Genomic DNA, 18177 nt, shown 5'->3' with positions numbered 1-18177 from the left:
TAATAAAGGCCTCATATGTATTTACTAATTTACAAAATTGTAATTTATGTTTAACAATCAAGGCATCAACAAGTGTGCATATTCAAATTGATCGATTTCTCTACCCTTGAACCACTGAATTAAAACCAACTCTCTAACACTCAATAAAACTTCAATAAACATGAATTACCCTTCTGTAAATCATGCTAATATTATTCAGCCATTTGTAATGAATTGAAATTAAGGTGACACGAGATGTCAAAGAAACCTTATGCATTTTGAGTTAAGTATTTTGTACATGGTACAGAAAACATAACTGAATAGGCAGAATTATACATAGCAATATTGTAGTATGTCAAGCACACATTTGGGCTGTCATCCTAAAAAAAGGGCCTTTGCTCCAAGTCTGACAAACCTAATTCCACACATTATCGTACACCACTTAAAGTTGACTGATATGTCAAATATAAAATGGTGGGTTATTGGACAAGGTTACATTGGTAAAGTTAACAGGGTCTTTTGCTGGTCATATATATAGGGGGAAGTGCTGAGGCAACATGGCGTGGTACAATCTCATTTACTACAAACCTGCTACCAAATAGTTATTCACATAGTTCATTTTTATAGTAAACTAAGTGGATTGCAGTATCTCTATGACAGTGGTGGTTTTGATGAAAAAAAATCAGTGGGATCGTCATTTAGGCTACCATTTAAAAATAATTCCCTCGCTTATGCTGTGCTTTGTTTTACATATCCTGGTCCAATCACATACAATCATCAAAGACACATGTTTTTACCGACTTGTGTGCAGTCGTCCACCTGTGTGCCAGTAAACCAGCTGAAATGACAGTGGTTAAATTCTAGCTAGAGGGCTGTTTGATTCTAATGGCTGTTCCAGGGAAGTAGCTTAACATAATTATGGTAAACTCCTGTTATTTGTTTTCGAGTGCCTATGCACACTCAGACTCCTATGCAATTTAAATGCACTTTTATCTGCAATTGATGTTAAAAACAAATCCAAGGCTTGATGTGCAGTATATTCACATGGAGGAGATTATGGATTTGCTTGGCCCTGCAGCTTGCCATAGAGGGGTAAGGCAGAGTAGTGGGGTCCACTGCTGGTGTCTGGGGTTAGGAGGACAGGGGTAAGGTTTGTGGGGGCAGAGGCCATGCTGCGTGTGGGCTGGAGGGAGAGCTTCTACTCTGGTTGGGGAGCCGCTGGCGTCTCGTTGGCATTGGCGTCTGTGGGCTTGTTTTCCACCTCGTCGTCGGATAGGAGGTCGAGCGATGTTCCCTCCACCTGCAGCTGACGCCTGCCCGAGCGGCTGGAGGAGAAACTGATGGGGCCTCCACGCCTGCAGGGGACAGAGGGGGCCAGGAGAGGTGGAGAGGTATTAGTAACGAGGACCACAATTTGGCCAATATACACAACTGTTTGTGTGAAAAATATAATCTTAGAGTTTGTGTGTGTGTGTGTGGGGCTCTAAATACCTGAGGCGGCTCTTGAGTGTGTTGACCTCGCGGCTGAGACCCTCGCTGGCCTCAGTTGCATCGTCCAGCTCCCTCTGCAGCTTCCTGCGGTAGGCGTTGGCACGTGTGGCCTCCTCCTCAGCCTCCTCAAGCTGCCTCTTCAGCTGCTTCATGCGAGAGTTGGCCTTCTCCATCTGACTCAGCCAGGAGTCACAACAGACATCAACAATGATGAACAGTCAATACTAATACTTACAATACTCAGCAGTCCTATGGTCCAATGGTTACTTGAAAGAACCTACTGTAGGAAAGACTCCATTCCTAAATCTTCACACCTATCTAATCCTGTCCCACCTTTGCAAGTTGTACTGAATTGGATAGAATTCCTTCTTTAGCTGTGTACATCTTAAAAATGCACTATGCAGAATTCGCCTAATTTCTGTTTGTGTCAAAACAAGCAGTCATTGTGTAGAGAATCCATAACCAAAAAACTATATATTTTCAGCTGTTGTACAAAACTGAAAGTAAAAGACGCAAAACGAAACTTAAGAACGGGAAGCATAGAAATAGAGCACATAGAACAGATCTATCGCTTCTTAGACTTGATTTCAATGAGAATTAAATATATTGTAGCTTTAAGATCTGGGACGTCCAAACATCCATGACAAGCTCCTCACCTGTTCCTTGTACTGGTCGGAATGGCGGCGCTCGTCCTCCACCTGCATGCACACCTCCTTCAGCTTCTTCTCTGTCCGTCTCACAAGCTTATTGGCCGCTGCTCGCTCCCTGAGAGGAGGACAGAGGAATGAGGTCATAGGACGGTTAGAGCACCACAGGAACCGCACTGTAACAAAGGTTGTCAGTCATAGATCTTCAAGTACATCTCTTAAGATTGCTTTTGACTCATTACATTGATCACATTAACATTTAGATCACATTCAAGAACCTCTCTTCCAACGGGCTGAGCTTGTTCTAAAGCCCTCATGAACTCCTCCTGAGTCTTGGTCTCCTATTTCACCCTGTCTAATAAGGTTTGGAGTTGTTATAAGAGAGTTGCTGTGTTTCTCACTTAGCCTCCTGCTCCAGCTGCTCCTCCAGCTGCAGTATCTTGGCCTCCAGGGCGGTGATGGAGGCCTTGAACCGGCTCTTCACGGAGCCCTCCAGCTCACCCAGCTTGGCCCGCAAGTCCTTGTTCTGCCTCTCCAGCTGCTGGCGCGCATTCTCACTCTTCTGGGCCAAGCTGCGCTCTGCCACAAGCTCCAGGGTCAGGGTGTCCACCTGGGGGAGGAGAGGGGGAAGAGAGAGGTGGAGAGAGGAAAACAGGGAATGAAGGAGAGAGGGGAAAGTGAGAGAGAGATAAGAGTACTTTTTATGGTAGGGGCTGAATAATGGATTGTTCCCAAAAAGTCAGAGGAACAAGGGTAATATGATTACAATGATCAAGTCTGCAACCTGAAAAGGTTTCCTCCTGGCTCATACCTGCATGGTGGTCTTGCGGAAGCGGTCATTGAGCAGCTCCATGTTGCCCTGTTCCTCCTCTAGTTCCTCCTCCAGCTGAGCAATGCGAGCCTCCAGCCTCCTTTTCTCATCCATTAAGGCAGACTTGCCCGAGGTGCTGTTGGAGATCTCATCCGCTAGCTCATCCCGTTCCTGCTCTGCGTGGCGCCGCGCCCTCTCTGACGCCGCCAGGTCCTACAGGGCAGAGGTCACACAGGTCACCATTTTTCACAGTAAGATGAGCCAGTCTAGACTACAGGAAACAGCAGACCAAAACACATAGTTATGACAGGAGCAATACTACAGCCCACTGTACCTCATGAAGCTGGAGAACCTCGGCCTCCAGGCTCTTCAGCTTCTTCTCGTTCTCCTTGGATTGGGAGAATATCTCGTCCCGAGAGGCCCGGGCGTCCTCCAACTCCCTCTGATAGTCTTTCATCTGGGACTGAGGGAGAAAGTGGAGATAGATCGAATCCCATTATTAGTTTTATCATTTTTTATTTGTCTTGTCTGTTCTACAGACGGTGTGAGTTTATTACCTGCAATTTGCGTAGCTGCTTGATGGCTTCGTCACGGGCCTTGTTGGCGCCCTCTATCTGTCCCACCATGCCCATCAGGTCCATCTCCAGCTTCTTCTTAGCAGCCATGGCCAGGGCTCTCTGCTTCCTCTCATCCTCCAGCTCTGCTTCCATCTCACGCACCTGAGGAGACCAGGACAGACCAGGTCAGCGGAGGGGAAGGGGGTGGTGTACATTCTCTGAGAGTATGACAACCTATTATTCCTGGAATTTTTTCACACAATTCTTGTTTGTATGGAAGTGATGTGTCCTCTATGCACCTGTTTGACAAGCGCCCTTTTCTTCTCGTCGTTCTGGTCGTCTCGCCCCTGCAGGTCTCTCTCGTATTGGGCCTTCATGGCCTGCATGTTGACCTCCAGACGCAGCTTGGCGTCCTCCGTGGCCTGCAGCTCGTCCTCCAGCTCCTCCAGCTGAGTCCTCATCTCCTCCAGCTGCTGATCCAGAGTCCTCTTGGACTTCTCCAACTCATGGACCTGGACAGTGGTAGAGAAGATACTTTGAAGTTATGCTATTTGGAATGAACTGGCTTTTAAAGTTAAGGTTTAACCTAGTTTATTTCTGTAGGATGCAGAGTAGTCGATCTGAAAACAACAGATGCAAACCATTCTGCCCTCAGCTGAACAAAACACCGGTATTCAGTGCAACACTCACGTTCTTGCCCACGTCGTCCTTGGAGCTCATCAGGTCCTCCATCTCACTCCTCAGCTGCTTGTTGAGTCTCTCAAACTCCTCCTTGGCCTCCAGAGCCTCATCCAGAGCCCGGGCAAGAGACAGGGACTTGGTCTCCTTCTCCCTTGCCTCTGCCTCAGCCTTGTCCCTCTCCTCAGCGTAGCGTCCAGAGATGTTCTTCTCCTCAGCCAGCAGCTACAACAAAGGACAAACACTGACTTACAGAGGGAAAATGTCCACCATCTATCTACACAATGCCATTCCATACTGTGCTCTAAGACCAAGCCAATTTAGCTACCATTATGAATGGCTTAGAGTGATCAGTCAAACCTGGTCAAACTTCTTCTGCTTCTTCTCCAGGTTGGAGACGATGGTTCTCTGGTGGTCCAGATCCACCATGAGGTCGTCCAGCTCCTGCTGCAGGCGGGTCTTGGTCTTCTCCATCTTCTCAAAGGCGATGCCCTTCTCCTCCAGCCTCAGGGTGGCCAGCTCCATGTCCTTCTGCAGCTTCCTCTTCACCTCCTCCAGACCCTCCACCATCCCCACGTCATCCTCCAGCTTCTTCTTGGTCTCAAACAGCTACACATACATAACGTTTATAATGATATGATGCTCACTGAAGGATGGCTACAGTAGGTGGTAGCTTGTTATGGTGATATCATCTGTGTTGCAGTTAATGTGAAATATTATTTGAATAGATACAATTAAGCTGTAAGGCGCTGTGCTGACCTGGGCCTGCAGTGTGCACAGCTGTTTCTCCAGGTTTCTGCGCGCCACCTCGTCCTCCTCCTGCTGCTCCTGCAGGGTGCTCTTCTCCTCCTCCAGCTGGCGGATACGACTGCTTATGTTCAGCTTCTGACGTGTCTCTTCCTGGAGAAGCTCCTACACACAGACAGACAGACAGACAGACAGACAGACAGACAGACAGACAGACAGACAGACAGACAGACAGACAGACAGACAGACAGACAGACAGACAGACAGACAGACAGACAGACAGACAGACAGACAGACAGACAGACAGACAGACAGACAGACAGACAGACACCATCCCATATCCCAAAGATGAGACATTGACATGGAAACAGAATGCCACCTCCTCTTAATGTAAAAGGCCCAATACAGCCATTTTTATATTAAATCATTTCTAGGTAACAATTAAGTACTTTATTGTAATCGATTTCCATTAAAATGGGCAAAAATAGCTTTTAGCAAAAAACTTTTTTTCAAGCAACAATTTCGCTAGGACTGTCTGGGAGTGGGGAGGGGAAAACTGAAAACTAGCTGCTATTAGCAAATAGGTTTGGATCTCTCTTTGTTATTGGTCTATTAAATCAGTTTACCGCATGGCGATGTCACCATGGAAAGCCGAAACTCCCACGCATGCAAACCTGCTGATTAGAAGGACTTGCTGGTTGAAAATACAATTTATGCAACTATCAGGAAATAACATTGATCACATTTGTTCAGTGTTAGTTTCATCAGCTGTTGTACAATATGATATACAAGACAGGAAACAAGATTTTGTCTGCACTGGGCCTTTAAGATACACATAATGTGTTCCTCGCCGATGAGAGGTTGTCCAGTCTAGCTCACCTGTGTGTCCTGCAAAGCACCCTCCAGGACAGTGGTGTCTTTAACCAGCTTGATTCCCTTCCTCTCTGCATCTTCCAGCAGAGCAGACACACTATCCAGCTCCGTCTGCACACACAGCAAACAGCACAGTTGAGAGACCATCACCAGCAGAGGATAACGTGTGTGTGTGCTGCAAATGGCCCTCTCTCACCTGTAGTTTGTGGGAGCGGTCGGCCAGCTCTCCCTTGCCCTTCTCTCCCTCTGTGACCCGGGCCATGAACTCCTGGAGTTGGGCCTCCAGCTTCTTCTTCTTGTGTTCTGACTCCGTCTTGGCCTGCTGCAGCCCCTTTACCTCACTGACCAGCTCCTTGTTGGCACTCTCTGTGCTCTGCTTGTTCTTCTCAAGGTTGACCTTGAACTGGACACAGACCAAGAGATATTACAATAGGAATCATGCTCAGACAACACAAAACATTTCAAACAGAGGAAGTACTACCTCCACTACCTCATCCAAGTGAAACATTTTCTCTGACTAAACATGACCATACGGTTGTTGTGAAGCCACCCACCCTTTTGGTCTGCTCTAGCTGCTCAGACAGCTCCTCCAGGGCCGTGGAGTGTCTCTGTCTCATCTCCTGGATCTGAGCCTCGTGGTTCTTGGTCTCCCCGTCGATGGCCTTCTTCAGCTCCGTCACCTCCTGCTCACGCTTGGTCCTGAGCTCCTGCTGGGCTGCGGTGGTGTCCAGGGTGTCCTCCAGCTCAGTCTTTAAGGCCTCCAGCTCCTCACTCAGATCTCTCTTGAGCTTCTCAGCTTTGTTCCTGGAGACCTTCTCTGATTCCAGGTCTTCCTGCAGCTCTGCCAACTGGGCCTGTAGCTCCCGTACCTGCTTCAGGGCGTTGTTCTTCTGGGTCACCTCCTCGTCTCCCCTGACACACATTTTAAATGATTTATTAGGATGCAAAATAAAACATTGTCGTACAAGTACAAAGGACCCCAAATAGTCATAGGCCTATGCTTGGACAGTTGAACTAAGTTGCTATGCATGTATTTCCCACTGGTTGGCAGTATCAGACAATATATCCTGAAATAAACACAGATATCTTGTTTGTCACTACCATTGAGTATGTGAGTTGGTCCTGAAAGAGCGGATTGTTTTTAATGGCCAGTGATCAACACAGACTAGACGTGGGGCCAACATTTACACATTCCAACCCAGTGAGATCTGCTGAATAAATAGCTGCTGGGTGGTCTGGTCAGCACCGTATCATTATGAGAGGGCATAAAAATGGTAAATGCTCATAGGGTTTTAATAGTCAGATTACAAGATTACCGGTGCAAGTCTGGCCAACTGTAGACCTACCATTGTTAAATATGGCATATAAAAGACAGGTGTTGAGACAATTAAAATAGGAGGGAATTTGATGACGGCGCTAAACAGCTATGTGATAATTACTTCAGTCTAAGGCAGTCAGAGAATCAGACTTCCTCGCAGTCAAACACCTTCCAATGGCAAAAGACATCTGAACTATATCTCCAGGTGGCTTCCATCCAGTCTCTCTGTCTCTCTGTCTGTCTGTCTGTCTGTCTGTCTGTCTGTCTGTCTGTCTGTCTGTCTGTCTGTCTGTCTGTCTGTCTGTCTGTCTGTCTGTCTGTCTGTCTGTCTGTCTGTCTGTCTGTCTGTCTGTCTGTCTGTCTGTCTGTCTGTCTGTGTCTCTCTCTCTCTCACCTGGCCTGTATAGCCTGCAGCTCCTCCTCCTTCATAGCCAGTTGCACCTTGAGCTCCTCTATCTGGGCCTGCAGCTCAGCTATCTGGTCCTGCAGGTCTGTGGTCTCTCCATCCAGCTTCCTCTTGGCCTTCTCCAGCTCCTGACGAGTCTTCTCCTCCTTCTTCAAACGCTCTGAAGGGAGAAGGGAAGGAGACGAATGGTGTTAAAGTGTCTGGACTCACTACCTATAACTAGTGAGACCTTGTAGGTAAGAGGACACTTACCTTCCAGGTCCACCATCATAACCTCCTGCTTGTTCTTTGTCTTGCCCAGGTTCTTGGCCTTCTCCTCCTCCTCAGTCAGCTGGGACATCATCTCATTCACACGGTCATCCAGGAGCTTCTTCTCCTGAAGAGGGAAAGAGGAGTCAGGTTGTTTATAATGATAGTAAAGTCCAGCAGCATAATGTTAGTAAGGTCCGATATTTCTCAACCCTAGACTGCCTTTCATCTCCACTCACCTTTAGGAACTTGGAATTCTGGTCCTCCAGGAGCAAGATGTCCTCCTCAAATTTCTTCATCTTGGCCTCGGCTGTCACCTTCTCCAGCTGCAGCTTCTGCCTGGCAGCCTCCTCCTCATCCAACTGCTCCTCCAGGTCCTGGAAGAAAAAAGCATTTATTAAGAAGGTAACTGGTAGAAATGTTTTGGTTCCATTTTCTGTCATAAAATATGTGCAACCACTTCCATGTTCAATCTTCTCAAGCTTCCACTCTGCAGTCTCCATGTCTCATCAGTACCTGGATGTGAGACTGCATCTTCTTCTTCTCACTTTGCAGGCCCTGGGTTCTCTCCTCCTCCTCCTCCACTCTAGACTCCAGGTCATGAAGGATCTCCTCCAGCTCCTGCTTCTTAGCGGCCAGACGGGCTCTCATCTCCTCAGCCTCGGCAAACAGCTCCGTCTCGGCCTGCAGCTGCTCCGCTAGGATGTTCTTCTCCTCGATCAGCTACACAATGCAAACATGGGCATAATGGAATGAATGGTACAATGCGGAATTGAAGTTCATAAAGGGATGATCCTTAGGGTCTACACTCTTAGAAAAACGTGTTCCAAAAGGGTTCTTTGGCTGTCCACATAGGATAACCCTTTTTGGTTTCAGGTAGAACCCTTTTTGGTTTCAGGTAGAACCCTTTTTGGTTCCAGGTAGAACTATTTTGGGTTCCAGGTAGAACCCTCTGTGGAAAGGGTTCTACATGGAACTCAAAAGGGTTCTCCTATGGGAACAGCCAAATAACAATTGTACGTTCTAGATAGCACCTTTTTTTCTAAGAGTGTAGTCTACTGTAGTTGGTGTGGACTGGACACTGACCTGTGAGTGCTTTCTCTCCATCTCCACTAGTTCTCCCTCCACCTTGGTCTGCTTCTCCTTCACCTTGAAAAGCTCATCGTCCTTGGCCTGCATCTCCTCCTCCTGCCTGGTCACCTGCAGCAGGGGCTTCACCTGGGGGACAGAACACAGACCTGGGGTCAGCCACTGTTCAAAAGTAGATGACTAGGAGCCTTATCATATAGCTATAGAGAGAGACTTGACAATTCTGGTGTTACAAAGACAGATTAGCCATATACAGTAGATATAGTGTACTGTAATGGAGACATACCCACCTTGGTAAAGAGTCTCCACCACTGCCAATGCTTCAGCTTCAGGTAGGCAGAACAGTTCCTCTGAAGCACCTTCAGACAATTCAGTTGCTGCTGCTTCTTAACAAATGCCCTGTCAGGAGAGAGAGGGGATACATGGTCAGACATACTGACCAAGAAGGTCAAAGGAAACATATCTGTGGCATCTTTCTGTCCTAAAAGGGTTCTAGTGGTCACGAAAGGAAGGAATTGAGGAAAGGTAAGGCCATTGCATATATAGAACTCACTTGCGGGCCAGGTATCCCCGGCAGACAGACTGGAAGTAGATGATGATGTCAGTGATCTTCATGTCTCTCTCCTCCTCCAGGTGAGCCAGCACTCCAGCCCTGAAGAAGATCTTACTCTGCCCAATCCTGAACAGGTTAGGATCCAACTCCAAGGCTCGGATCTGGAGTGAAAATGGGTCATAGATTTAAATCCAGGGAAGGAAGGCCAAATCATAATAAACAGTGTAATTTAAGTGATGCCCTATAAATACTAAGGAAAAATCATGTCATGGATGTTTATGAAGTCGATATACATTTAACATGCTTACCGAGCTCTAGCTTGTAAAAGGACAAAGAGCCTCTCCCAAGTATTCAATGTGCTAAACACAGTAAAATAGTGACACACAAATCCTCACCATTCTCTCACAGGCTTGTTTGCCATCCATGAAGCCCTTGGGGATGGCGTTGGGGGTGAGGATCTCATACCTGGCAACAGAGTGGACATGAATGTGTAAAGGCCCTGGGTCAACACCTCCATGTTGACTAGGACCAGGGTGCGAGGAGAGACGTGAGAGGCCTCAGATCTTACAGAAGCCTCACTGTTCAGAAATAGAACAGCTCCATGAGATAATCAAAGCACAACACCCAGGGCAATGGGAAGCCAATGCCACTTTGTCCTCTATAATCTATCTCTCAAAAGTAAACACAGGAACTTATCAATTGGGTTGAAATACATAAATAGTCCGTATGAGGTGCGTGTACAGTGAGTACAGTACCTCTGTCTGAACTCCTGGAAGATGATACGGTTGGGGAAGCCCTGTCTGCAGATACGGATCCCCTCCAGAACACCATTACACCTCAGCTGGTCCAGAACCAGGTGGGGGTCTAGCTTACCAGCCTGTAGGGAGGGAGGGGCTTTGAGATGAGAGGTTTGGGGGAGGTACAGTACAGTACCAAACTTCATGCAAAGAAGATTTTTCTAAACTAATAGCAACTAAATGCTGTTACTGTTCATTTAGCTTTGAACATTTCATCCAGAAAATGTTTTATAGGGAAACAATGTTACTTCAAATATATTTGTGTAATATTATGCAAAATGCCATTCTACAATTAGGATTGCATAGGGACTAGACTAACTACTTGAACACATTCACACCAAAACAACCGGTGTTTATATCCTCTTTTCCATCCATACCATCCATTTATGACAGTCATTTGTGGTTGCACTGCAGAAACAAGCGTGTCTCGTCTAAATCCCCTGGAATACATTAGGGAACACTTAACAGGCCCACATAGCCCATAACTCTCCACTCTGCTATTGTTTCATTTCCAGCCTTCCATCTGAGCTGTTGTTTATGGAGGCAGAGGGCCCACTGAGGCCTGGTAGCAGAGTGTGTCTCCAGGGGTTCTGGTGGGTGGTGTGGGGGCTGTAGTCTGGGCTACAGCGGTTCTGGTGGGTGGTGTGGGGACTGTAGTCTGGGCTACAGGGGTTCTGGTGGGTGGTGTGGGGACTGTAGTCTGGGCTACAGTGGTTCTGGTGGGTGGTGTGGGGACTGTAGTCTGGGCTACAGTGGTTCTGGTGGGTGGTGTGGGGACTGTAGTCTGGGCTACAGTGGTTCTGGTGGGCGGTGGGGGGGCTGTAGTCTGGGCTACAGTGGTTCTGGTGGGTGGTGTGGGGACTGTAGTCTGGGCTACAGGGGTTCTGGTGGGTGGTGTGGGGGCTGTAGTCTGGGCTACAGTGGTTCTGGTGGGTGGTGGAGGGGTTGTAGTCTGGGCTACAGTGGTTCTGGTGGGTGGTGTGGGGGTTGTAGTCTGGGCTACAGTGGTTCTGGTGGGTGGTGTGGGAACTGTAGTCTGGGCTACAGTGGTTCTGGTGGGTGGTGTGGGGACTGTAGTCTGGGCTACAGTGGTTCTGGTGGGTGGTGGTGGGGCTGTAGTCTGGGCTACAGTGGTTCTGGTGGGTGGAGGAGGGGTTGTAGTCTGGGCAACAGTGGTTCTGGTGGGTGGTGGAGGGGTTGTAGTCTGGGCTACAGTGGTTCTGGTGGGTGGTGTGGGGGTTGCAGTATGGGCTACAGTGGTTCTGGTGGGTGGTGTGGGGGTTGTAGTCTGGGCTACAGTGGTTCTGGTGGGTGGTGTGGGAACTGTAGTCTGGGCTACAGTGGTTCTGGTGGGTGGTGTGGGGACTGTAGTCTGGGCTACAGTGGTTCTGGTGGGTGGTGGAGGGGCTGTAGTCTGGGCTACAGTGGTTCTGGTGGGTGGAGGAGGGGTTGTAGTCTGGGCAACAGTGGTTCTGGTGGGTGGTGGAGGGGTTGTAGTCTGGGCTACAGTGGTTCTGGTGGGTGGTGTGGGGGTTGCAGTATGGGCTACAGTGGATCTGGTGGATGGTGTGGGGGTTGTAGTCTGGGCTACAGTGGTTCTGATGGGTGGTGTGGGGGCTGTAGTCTGGGCTACAGGGGTTCTGGTGGATGGTTGTGGGGGCTGTAGTCTGGGCTACAGGGGTTCTGGTGGGTGGTGTGGGGGCTGTAGTCTGGGCTGCAGTGGGCAGAGAGGGGAGGGACTGGTGGTCAGTGGGGGGGGGGGGGGGGGGGGGGTGCTGCTCATTGCTCACTCTCTTCTCGTGGTTGGGGATGATGCAGCGGACAAAGTTGGGGTTGGTGTTCCTCAGCGTGGCCATGAGCTTGGTGAGAGACTCCTTGTAGAGCTGGCCCACCGTACGGAACATGCCCTTCTTGGTCTTATAGGCTGCGCCGAAGGCCGTCTCGTTCATCCCTGCTACCTGGTCCAGACCCACGATACGGTCCACTGACAGAAGAAAGAGGGAGAGGAGAGAAGGGCAGAGTTAGATGGGTAGACGCTGGTAGAGGGGTGACTGGTGCGTGAACTAAACATATATACTGTATAATCAAACAGCAAAGGACTAGAGGCATGACCAGGACAGATGAGGGCTTCTAAGCGCAACAACATGTAAACAACATGACTGACAGCCAGAGTGGGTGGGATGGGCGGTTGGCCCTAGCATGACTACTTGTTCATTAAAAGCAGACAAAGGAAACAAGACTGAACCAAGCTATTGCAAAACCTAATCCAACTTAACTCAAAACATGTTCATAATACAGCTGTTTTTCCAAGAACAGCACAGCCATTTTATTTGACCTTTCCACCCCCACCGTTACATAAACTGCAATCAATTGGTTTTATTTGAATGTAATTAGACTAGCTAGATCAGTGGTTGTTCTTGCCATGGAATACAGAGAAAAAAGATCAACAATACCATCTTGTTTGCATATTCAGATAGCATCAATATATGAGGCAATGTTCTTTGCAGAGATCAAGGGGAACGGAAGGGAAGAGACGTTACTATTCAATGTGGTGTGTGTCAGCTCACCTTCTTTTAGAGACCAGTTGGCTGTCTCCATTTAGGACAGACAAAACAACCTCCGGGCTAAAAAGGCATTCCTCAGAGTATTCCTAATATAGTGCCTTTGGAAAGTATTCAGACCCCTTGACTTTACAGCCTTAATCTAAAATGGATTACATAGTTTTCCCCCCCTCCTCAATCTACACACAATAACAAAGCAAAAACAGGTTTTTAGAAATGTTTGCTAATTCATAAAAATAAAAAAAACTGAAATAATCACATTTACATAAGTATTCAGACCCTTTACTCAGTACTTTGTTGAAGCACCTTTGGTGAGGAGGTTTGTAGGCCTCCTTGTTCGCACACACTTTTTCAGTTCTTTTTATTTTATTTATTTCACCTTTATTTAACCAGGTAGGCTAGTTGAGAACAAGTTCTCATTTGCAACTGCGACCTGGCCAAGATAAAGCATAGCAGTGTGAACAGACAACAACACAGAGTTACACATGGAGTAAACAATAAACAAGTCAATAACATAGTAGGAAAGAAAAGAAAAAAAAGAGAATCTATATACAATGTGTGCAAAAGGCATGAGGAGGTAGGCAATAAATAGGCCATAGGAGCGAATAATTACAATTTAGCAGATTAACACTGGGGTGATAAATCATCAGATGATCATGTGCAAGTAGAGATACTGGTGTGCAAAAGAGCAGAAAAGTAAATAAATAAAAACAGTATGGGGATGAGGTAGGTAAATTGGGTGGGCTATATACCGATGGACTATGTACAGCTGCAGCGATCGGTTAGCTGCTCAGATAGCAGATGTTTAAAGTTGTTGAGGGAGATAAAAGTCTCCAACTTCGGGGCCTCCCGGATGGCGCAGTGGTCTAGGGCACTGCATCGCAGTGCTAGCTGCGCCACCAGAGTCTCTGGGTTCGTGCCCAGGCTCTGTCGCAGCCGGCTGCGACCGGGAGGTCTGTGGGGCGACGCACAATTGGCATAGCGTCGTCCGGGTTAGGGAGGGTTTGGCCGGTAGGGATATCCTTGTCTCATCGCGCTCCAGCGACTCCTGTGGCGGTGTTTCCTCCAACACATTGGTGCGGCTGGCAACACATTGGAGGCGCGCTGTGTTAAGAAGCAGTGCGGCTTGGTTGGGTTGTGCTTCGGAGGACGCATGGCTTTCGACCTTCGTCTCTCCCGAGCCCGTACGGGAGTTGCAGCGATGAGACAAGATAGTAATTACTAGCGATTGGATACCACGAAAATTGGGGAGAAAATGGGATAAAATAAATAAATAAATAAATAAAAAAAGACTCCAACTTCAGAGATTTTTGTAATTCGTTCCAGTCGCAGGCAGCAGAGAACTGGAAGGAAAGGCGGCCAAATGAGGTTTTGGCTTTAGGGATGATCAGTGAGATACACCTGCTGGAGCGCGTGCTACGGGTGGGTGTTGCCATCGTGACCAGTGAACTGAGATAAGGCGGCGCTTTACCTAGCATAGCCTTGTAGATGACCTGGAGCCAGTGGGTCTGACGACGAACATGTAGCGAGGGCCAGCCGACTAGAGCATACAGGTCGCAGTGGTGGGTGGTATAAGGTGCTTTAGTAACAAAACGGATGGCACTGTGATAAACTGCATCCAGTTTGCTGAGTAGAGTATTGGAAGCTATTTTGTAGATGACATCGCCGAAGTCGAGGATCGGTAGGATAGTCAGTTTTACTAGGGTAAGTTTGGCGGCGTGAGTGAAGGAGGCTTTGTTGCGAAATAGAAAGCCGACTCTAGATTTGATTTTGGATTGGAGATGTTTGATATGAGTCTGGAAGGAGAGTTTGCAGTCTAGCCAGACACCTAGGTACTTATAGATGTCCACATATTCTAGGTCGGAACCATCCAGGGTGGTGATGCTAGTCGGGCGTACGGGTGCAGGCAGCGACCGGTTGAAAAGCATGCATTTGGTTTTACTAGCGTTTAAGAGCAGTTGGAGGCCACGGAAGGAGTGTTGTATGGCATTGAAGCTCGTTTGGAGGTTAGATAGCACAGTGTCCAAGGAAGGGCCAGAAGTATACAGAATGGTGTCGTCTGCGTAGAGGTGGATCAGGGAATCGCCCGCAGCAAGAGCAACATCATTGATATATACAGAGAAAAGAGTCGGCCCGAGAATTGAACCCTGTGGTACCCCCATAGAGACTGCCAGAGGACCGGACAACATGCCCTCCGATTTGACACACTGAACTCTGTCTGCGAAGTAGTTGGTGAACCAGGCAAGGCAGTCATTAGAAAAACCGAGGCTACTGAGTCTACCGATAAGAATATGGTGATTGACAGAGTCGAAAGCCTTGGCCAGGTCGATGAAGACGGCTAAAGACGGCTATTTCTGCCCACAAATGTTCTAATGGGATTGAGGTCAGGGCTTTGTGATGGCCACTCCAATACCTTGACTTTGCTGTCCTTAAGCCATTTTGCCACAACTTTGGAAGTATGCTTGGGGTCATTGTCCATTTGGAAGACCCATTTGCGACCAAGCTTTAACGTCCTGACTGATGTCTTGAGATGTTGCTTCAATATATCCACATCATTTTCCTGCCTCATGATGCCATCTATGTTGTGAAGTGCACCAGTCCCTCCTGCAGCAAAGCACCCCCACAACATGATGCTGCCACACCCCTGTGCTTCACGGTTGGGATGGTGTTCTTTGGCTTGCAAGCATCCCCCTTTTTCCTCCAAACATAACGATGGTCATTATGGCCAAACAGTTCTATTTTAGTTTTGTCAGACCAGAGGACATTTCTCCAAAAAGTACGATCTTTGTCCCCATATGCAGTTGCAAACCGTAGTCTGTTTTTTTATGGCGGTTTTGGAGCAGTGGCTGAGCGACCTTTCAGGCTATGTCGATATAGGACTAGTTTTACTGTGGATATAGATACTTTTGTACTGGTTTCCTCCAGCATCTTCACAAGGTCCTTTGCTGTTGTTCTGGGATTGATTTGCACTTTTCGCACCAAAGTACGTTCATCTCTAGGAGACAGAACGCGTCTCCTTCCTGAGCGGTATGATGGCTGTGTGGTCTCATGGTGTTTATACTTGCGTACTATTGTTTGTACAGATGAACGTGGTACCTTCAGGCATTTGGAAATTGCTCCCAAGGATGAACCAGACTTGTGGAGGTCTACAATTGGTTTTCTGATGTCTTGGCTGATTTCTTTTGATTTTCCCATGATGTCAAGCAAAGAGGCACTGAGTTTGAAGGTAGGCCTTGAAATACATCTACAGGTACACCTGCAATTGACTCAAATGATGTCAATTAGCCTATCAGAAGCTTCTAAAGCCATAACATCATTTTCTGGAATTTTCCAAGTTGTTTAAAGGCACAGTCAACTTAGTGTATGTAAACTTCTGAACCACTGGAATTGTGATACAGTGAATTATAAGTGAAATAATCTGTCTGTAAACAATTGTTGGAAAAATTACTTGTGTCATGCACAAAGTAGATGTCCTAACCGACTTGCTAAAACTATAGTTTGTTTACAAGAAATTTGTGGAGTGGTTGAAAAATGAGTTTTAATGACTCCAACCTAAGCACATGTAAACTTCCGACTTCAACTGTATATACTGTACTGAAATATCTTTCAGAAATCCTCTGTTGGCGTCAGTCAGTATTTCCCTTGGCAGGGACACATCATGCCTCTGATGTGATTTTAGAGGCTTATTTGGAAACCATGGTTTCACAGTGTAGTCGGCTCTCCTTAAACGTGGCATGGTAAAAGCTTCATTGGCATGGAAAGCTTCATTGGCATGGTAAGCTTCATTAGCCTTATTATGAAAGGATCTGGACATATGCATACACATTCTTCATAGATGGTGCAAAGGATAAAGTCATCAGATGAAAAGGGCCCTGATCCGTTTGGAGAACCAGAACCAGGCTTCTAACCATAGGGCAATGGTCAAGACTGACAACTGATTGGAACAGGAACAGTGCTGAATCATTACAACTCTTTGAATCATATTCTCCCCTTAACTCTCTTAGTGACTGCTCTGATTTACTTCAATAACCAAGGGTGGCAGAAGTTTAAGGAGTGTGTGCGAAGGTTAAGTGACACTGACAGATGAATCTTTTCTTCTTCAATCATTGTCATTCCACATCAGCTTCACTGATATCTACAGGGTGATATTTTAGCGAAGCTTCATTTCACAATCTGTCTTTTTAAATAAAAGATTATGGAAATCAGATCAGTGATCTGGCATGCAGGTTAAGGTTGCTAAAAGATGTACCCTCAAAAAACAGGCTTAGCCCATGCCAAAGGGATTATGAATTCCAGCAAAGTCAGTGTGATCTGTAGCTAAAATATCCTGAGAAAGAGGTGGTGGAGGAAGTCGGTCTCTATCCATCACTCCCCAGTCAACTCCAAGCCTTACTGACGTCAGTTTACAGGTGAGTGTTGAATACATTAAATAGCCATGGCCCTGACAATGTCCAGGCTTTTTCTCATACATTTACTCCACACCGGCAGATGTCTCCATGCTAGTATTCTTCAAGGCCCTACTTACGATGGCTCTTCCAAACAAATTATAACAATCCTGGTGCTTCCTTGTGCAGGTATCTCAAATAAACAATCTGAGCTGAGATTTGACTGAGACAGAATGGCGCCAGACAAACCAGCATCGCTGAAAGGTACTGTCTTGGTTAGCAACAGTGCATTACGGGTCATGCAAAGCCTAGAGGCGGTGGGTGCATCTAAGGGTGCAGAGTGCAGCCGTGAGCGAGCAGGAAGAACCCTACAAAGCAGCAGCAATGTGTGCATTCACCTGGAGGCTCAAGGAGACCAGAGGCCTTGTTATAGAAAGAGGCTCTCTGAAAGGTCTGAATGTCTATAGCTCAGAAACAGAGAGAGGGGAGGATGTGAGGGACAACTCAGCTTTACATAAACATCCATGCAGACGCAGATTTATTCTTATGTTACTGCATACACACTCACACAAACAATGATTAGTTGTGTACATTGTAAAGGACAGAGACATATTGCTGTTACTGGTCTAGTAGAATATTCCATGCACAAAAACAAAGCAATTCAGTCCTTTCCTTTCTATTAGTTGTTTCTGTATACATTGTAGATGTCCAATGACTCATAATGAAACTCAATCGCTTTTTAAAACAAGTAGATGTGCCAAATGGGAAAATAAATGGCTGGAGGAGATTTACGAGCGGATATTTCAGGTTACCTCACAAACGCACAATGTTTTGGCTGGCAATGCTCATCACAGAGAAGCAAGCAGTTGAATATGAAACAGACAAGAAGTCTATTGGATGAGAGCGCGTACAAAAACTCCCATCATAGCAACTATCCTAAGTTCCAGGTTTTAAGGGGATTCTTCAATACTGTCACTGAACAACCAAGACTCAAACAAAGTGACAACTACATGGTCCAAACAGGAAGAGAGTATGG

The 18177-nt window shown here is 47.0% G+C and overlaps 1 protein-coding gene across 4 annotated transcripts in view; it reads right to left on the bottom strand.

Annotated features, from left to right (window-relative positions):
• Positions 1-1029: 1029 nt before the first annotated feature.
• LOC120044586 (myosin-10-like) overlaps positions 1030-18177 on the bottom strand; it is a 65726-nt gene continuing 48578 nt past the window's right edge. For 3 of the 4 annotated variants that reach the window (XM_038989255.1, XM_038989256.1, XM_038989257.1), the window contains 24 exons: positions 11986-12179; positions 10154-10275; positions 9794-9863; positions 9399-9559; positions 9136-9244; positions 8843-8974; positions 8273-8479; positions 7996-8133; positions 7760-7883; positions 7496-7667; positions 6338-6695; positions 5980-6186; positions 5790-5894; positions 4923-5075; positions 4524-4772; positions 4176-4388; positions 3785-3997; positions 3486-3647; positions 3263-3391; positions 2929-3141; positions 2519-2727; positions 2127-2235; positions 1471-1643; positions 1030-1334 (listed from right to left, as the gene is read on the bottom strand). In XM_038989255.1, the coding sequence (XP_038845183.1) occupies positions 1178-1334; positions 1471-1643; positions 2127-2235; positions 2519-2727; positions 2929-3141; positions 3263-3391; positions 3486-3647; positions 3785-3997; positions 4176-4388; positions 4524-4772; positions 4923-5075; positions 5790-5894; positions 5980-6186; positions 6338-6695; positions 7496-7667; positions 7760-7883; positions 7996-8133; positions 8273-8479; positions 8843-8974; positions 9136-9244; positions 9399-9559; positions 9794-9863; positions 10154-10275; positions 11986-12179 (4079 nt within the window). In that variant the 3' untranslated portion in view covers positions 1030-1177. Of the gene's footprint in view, positions 1335-1470; positions 1644-2126; positions 2236-2518; positions 2728-2928; positions 3142-3262; positions 3392-3485; positions 3648-3784; positions 3998-4175; positions 4389-4523; positions 4773-4922; positions 5076-5789; positions 5895-5979; positions 6187-6337; positions 6696-7495; positions 7668-7759; positions 7884-7995; positions 8134-8272; positions 8480-8842; positions 8975-9135; positions 9245-9398; positions 9560-9793; positions 9864-10153; positions 10276-11985; positions 12180-17539; positions 17603-18177 lie in introns of all 4 variants that reach the window. The other variant, XM_038989254.1, reaches the window with a different exon arrangement.

The sequence above is a fragment of the Salvelinus namaycush genome, chromosome 3 (assembly GCF_016432855.1).
Source record: "Salvelinus namaycush isolate Seneca chromosome 3, SaNama_1.0, whole genome shotgun sequence".
NCBI classification, from domain to species: domain Eukaryota; kingdom Metazoa; phylum Chordata; class Actinopteri; order Salmoniformes; family Salmonidae; genus Salvelinus; species Salvelinus namaycush.
Note: the sequence above shows the minus strand (reverse complement) of the source record. Positions and strands in the feature narration are given on the sequence as shown.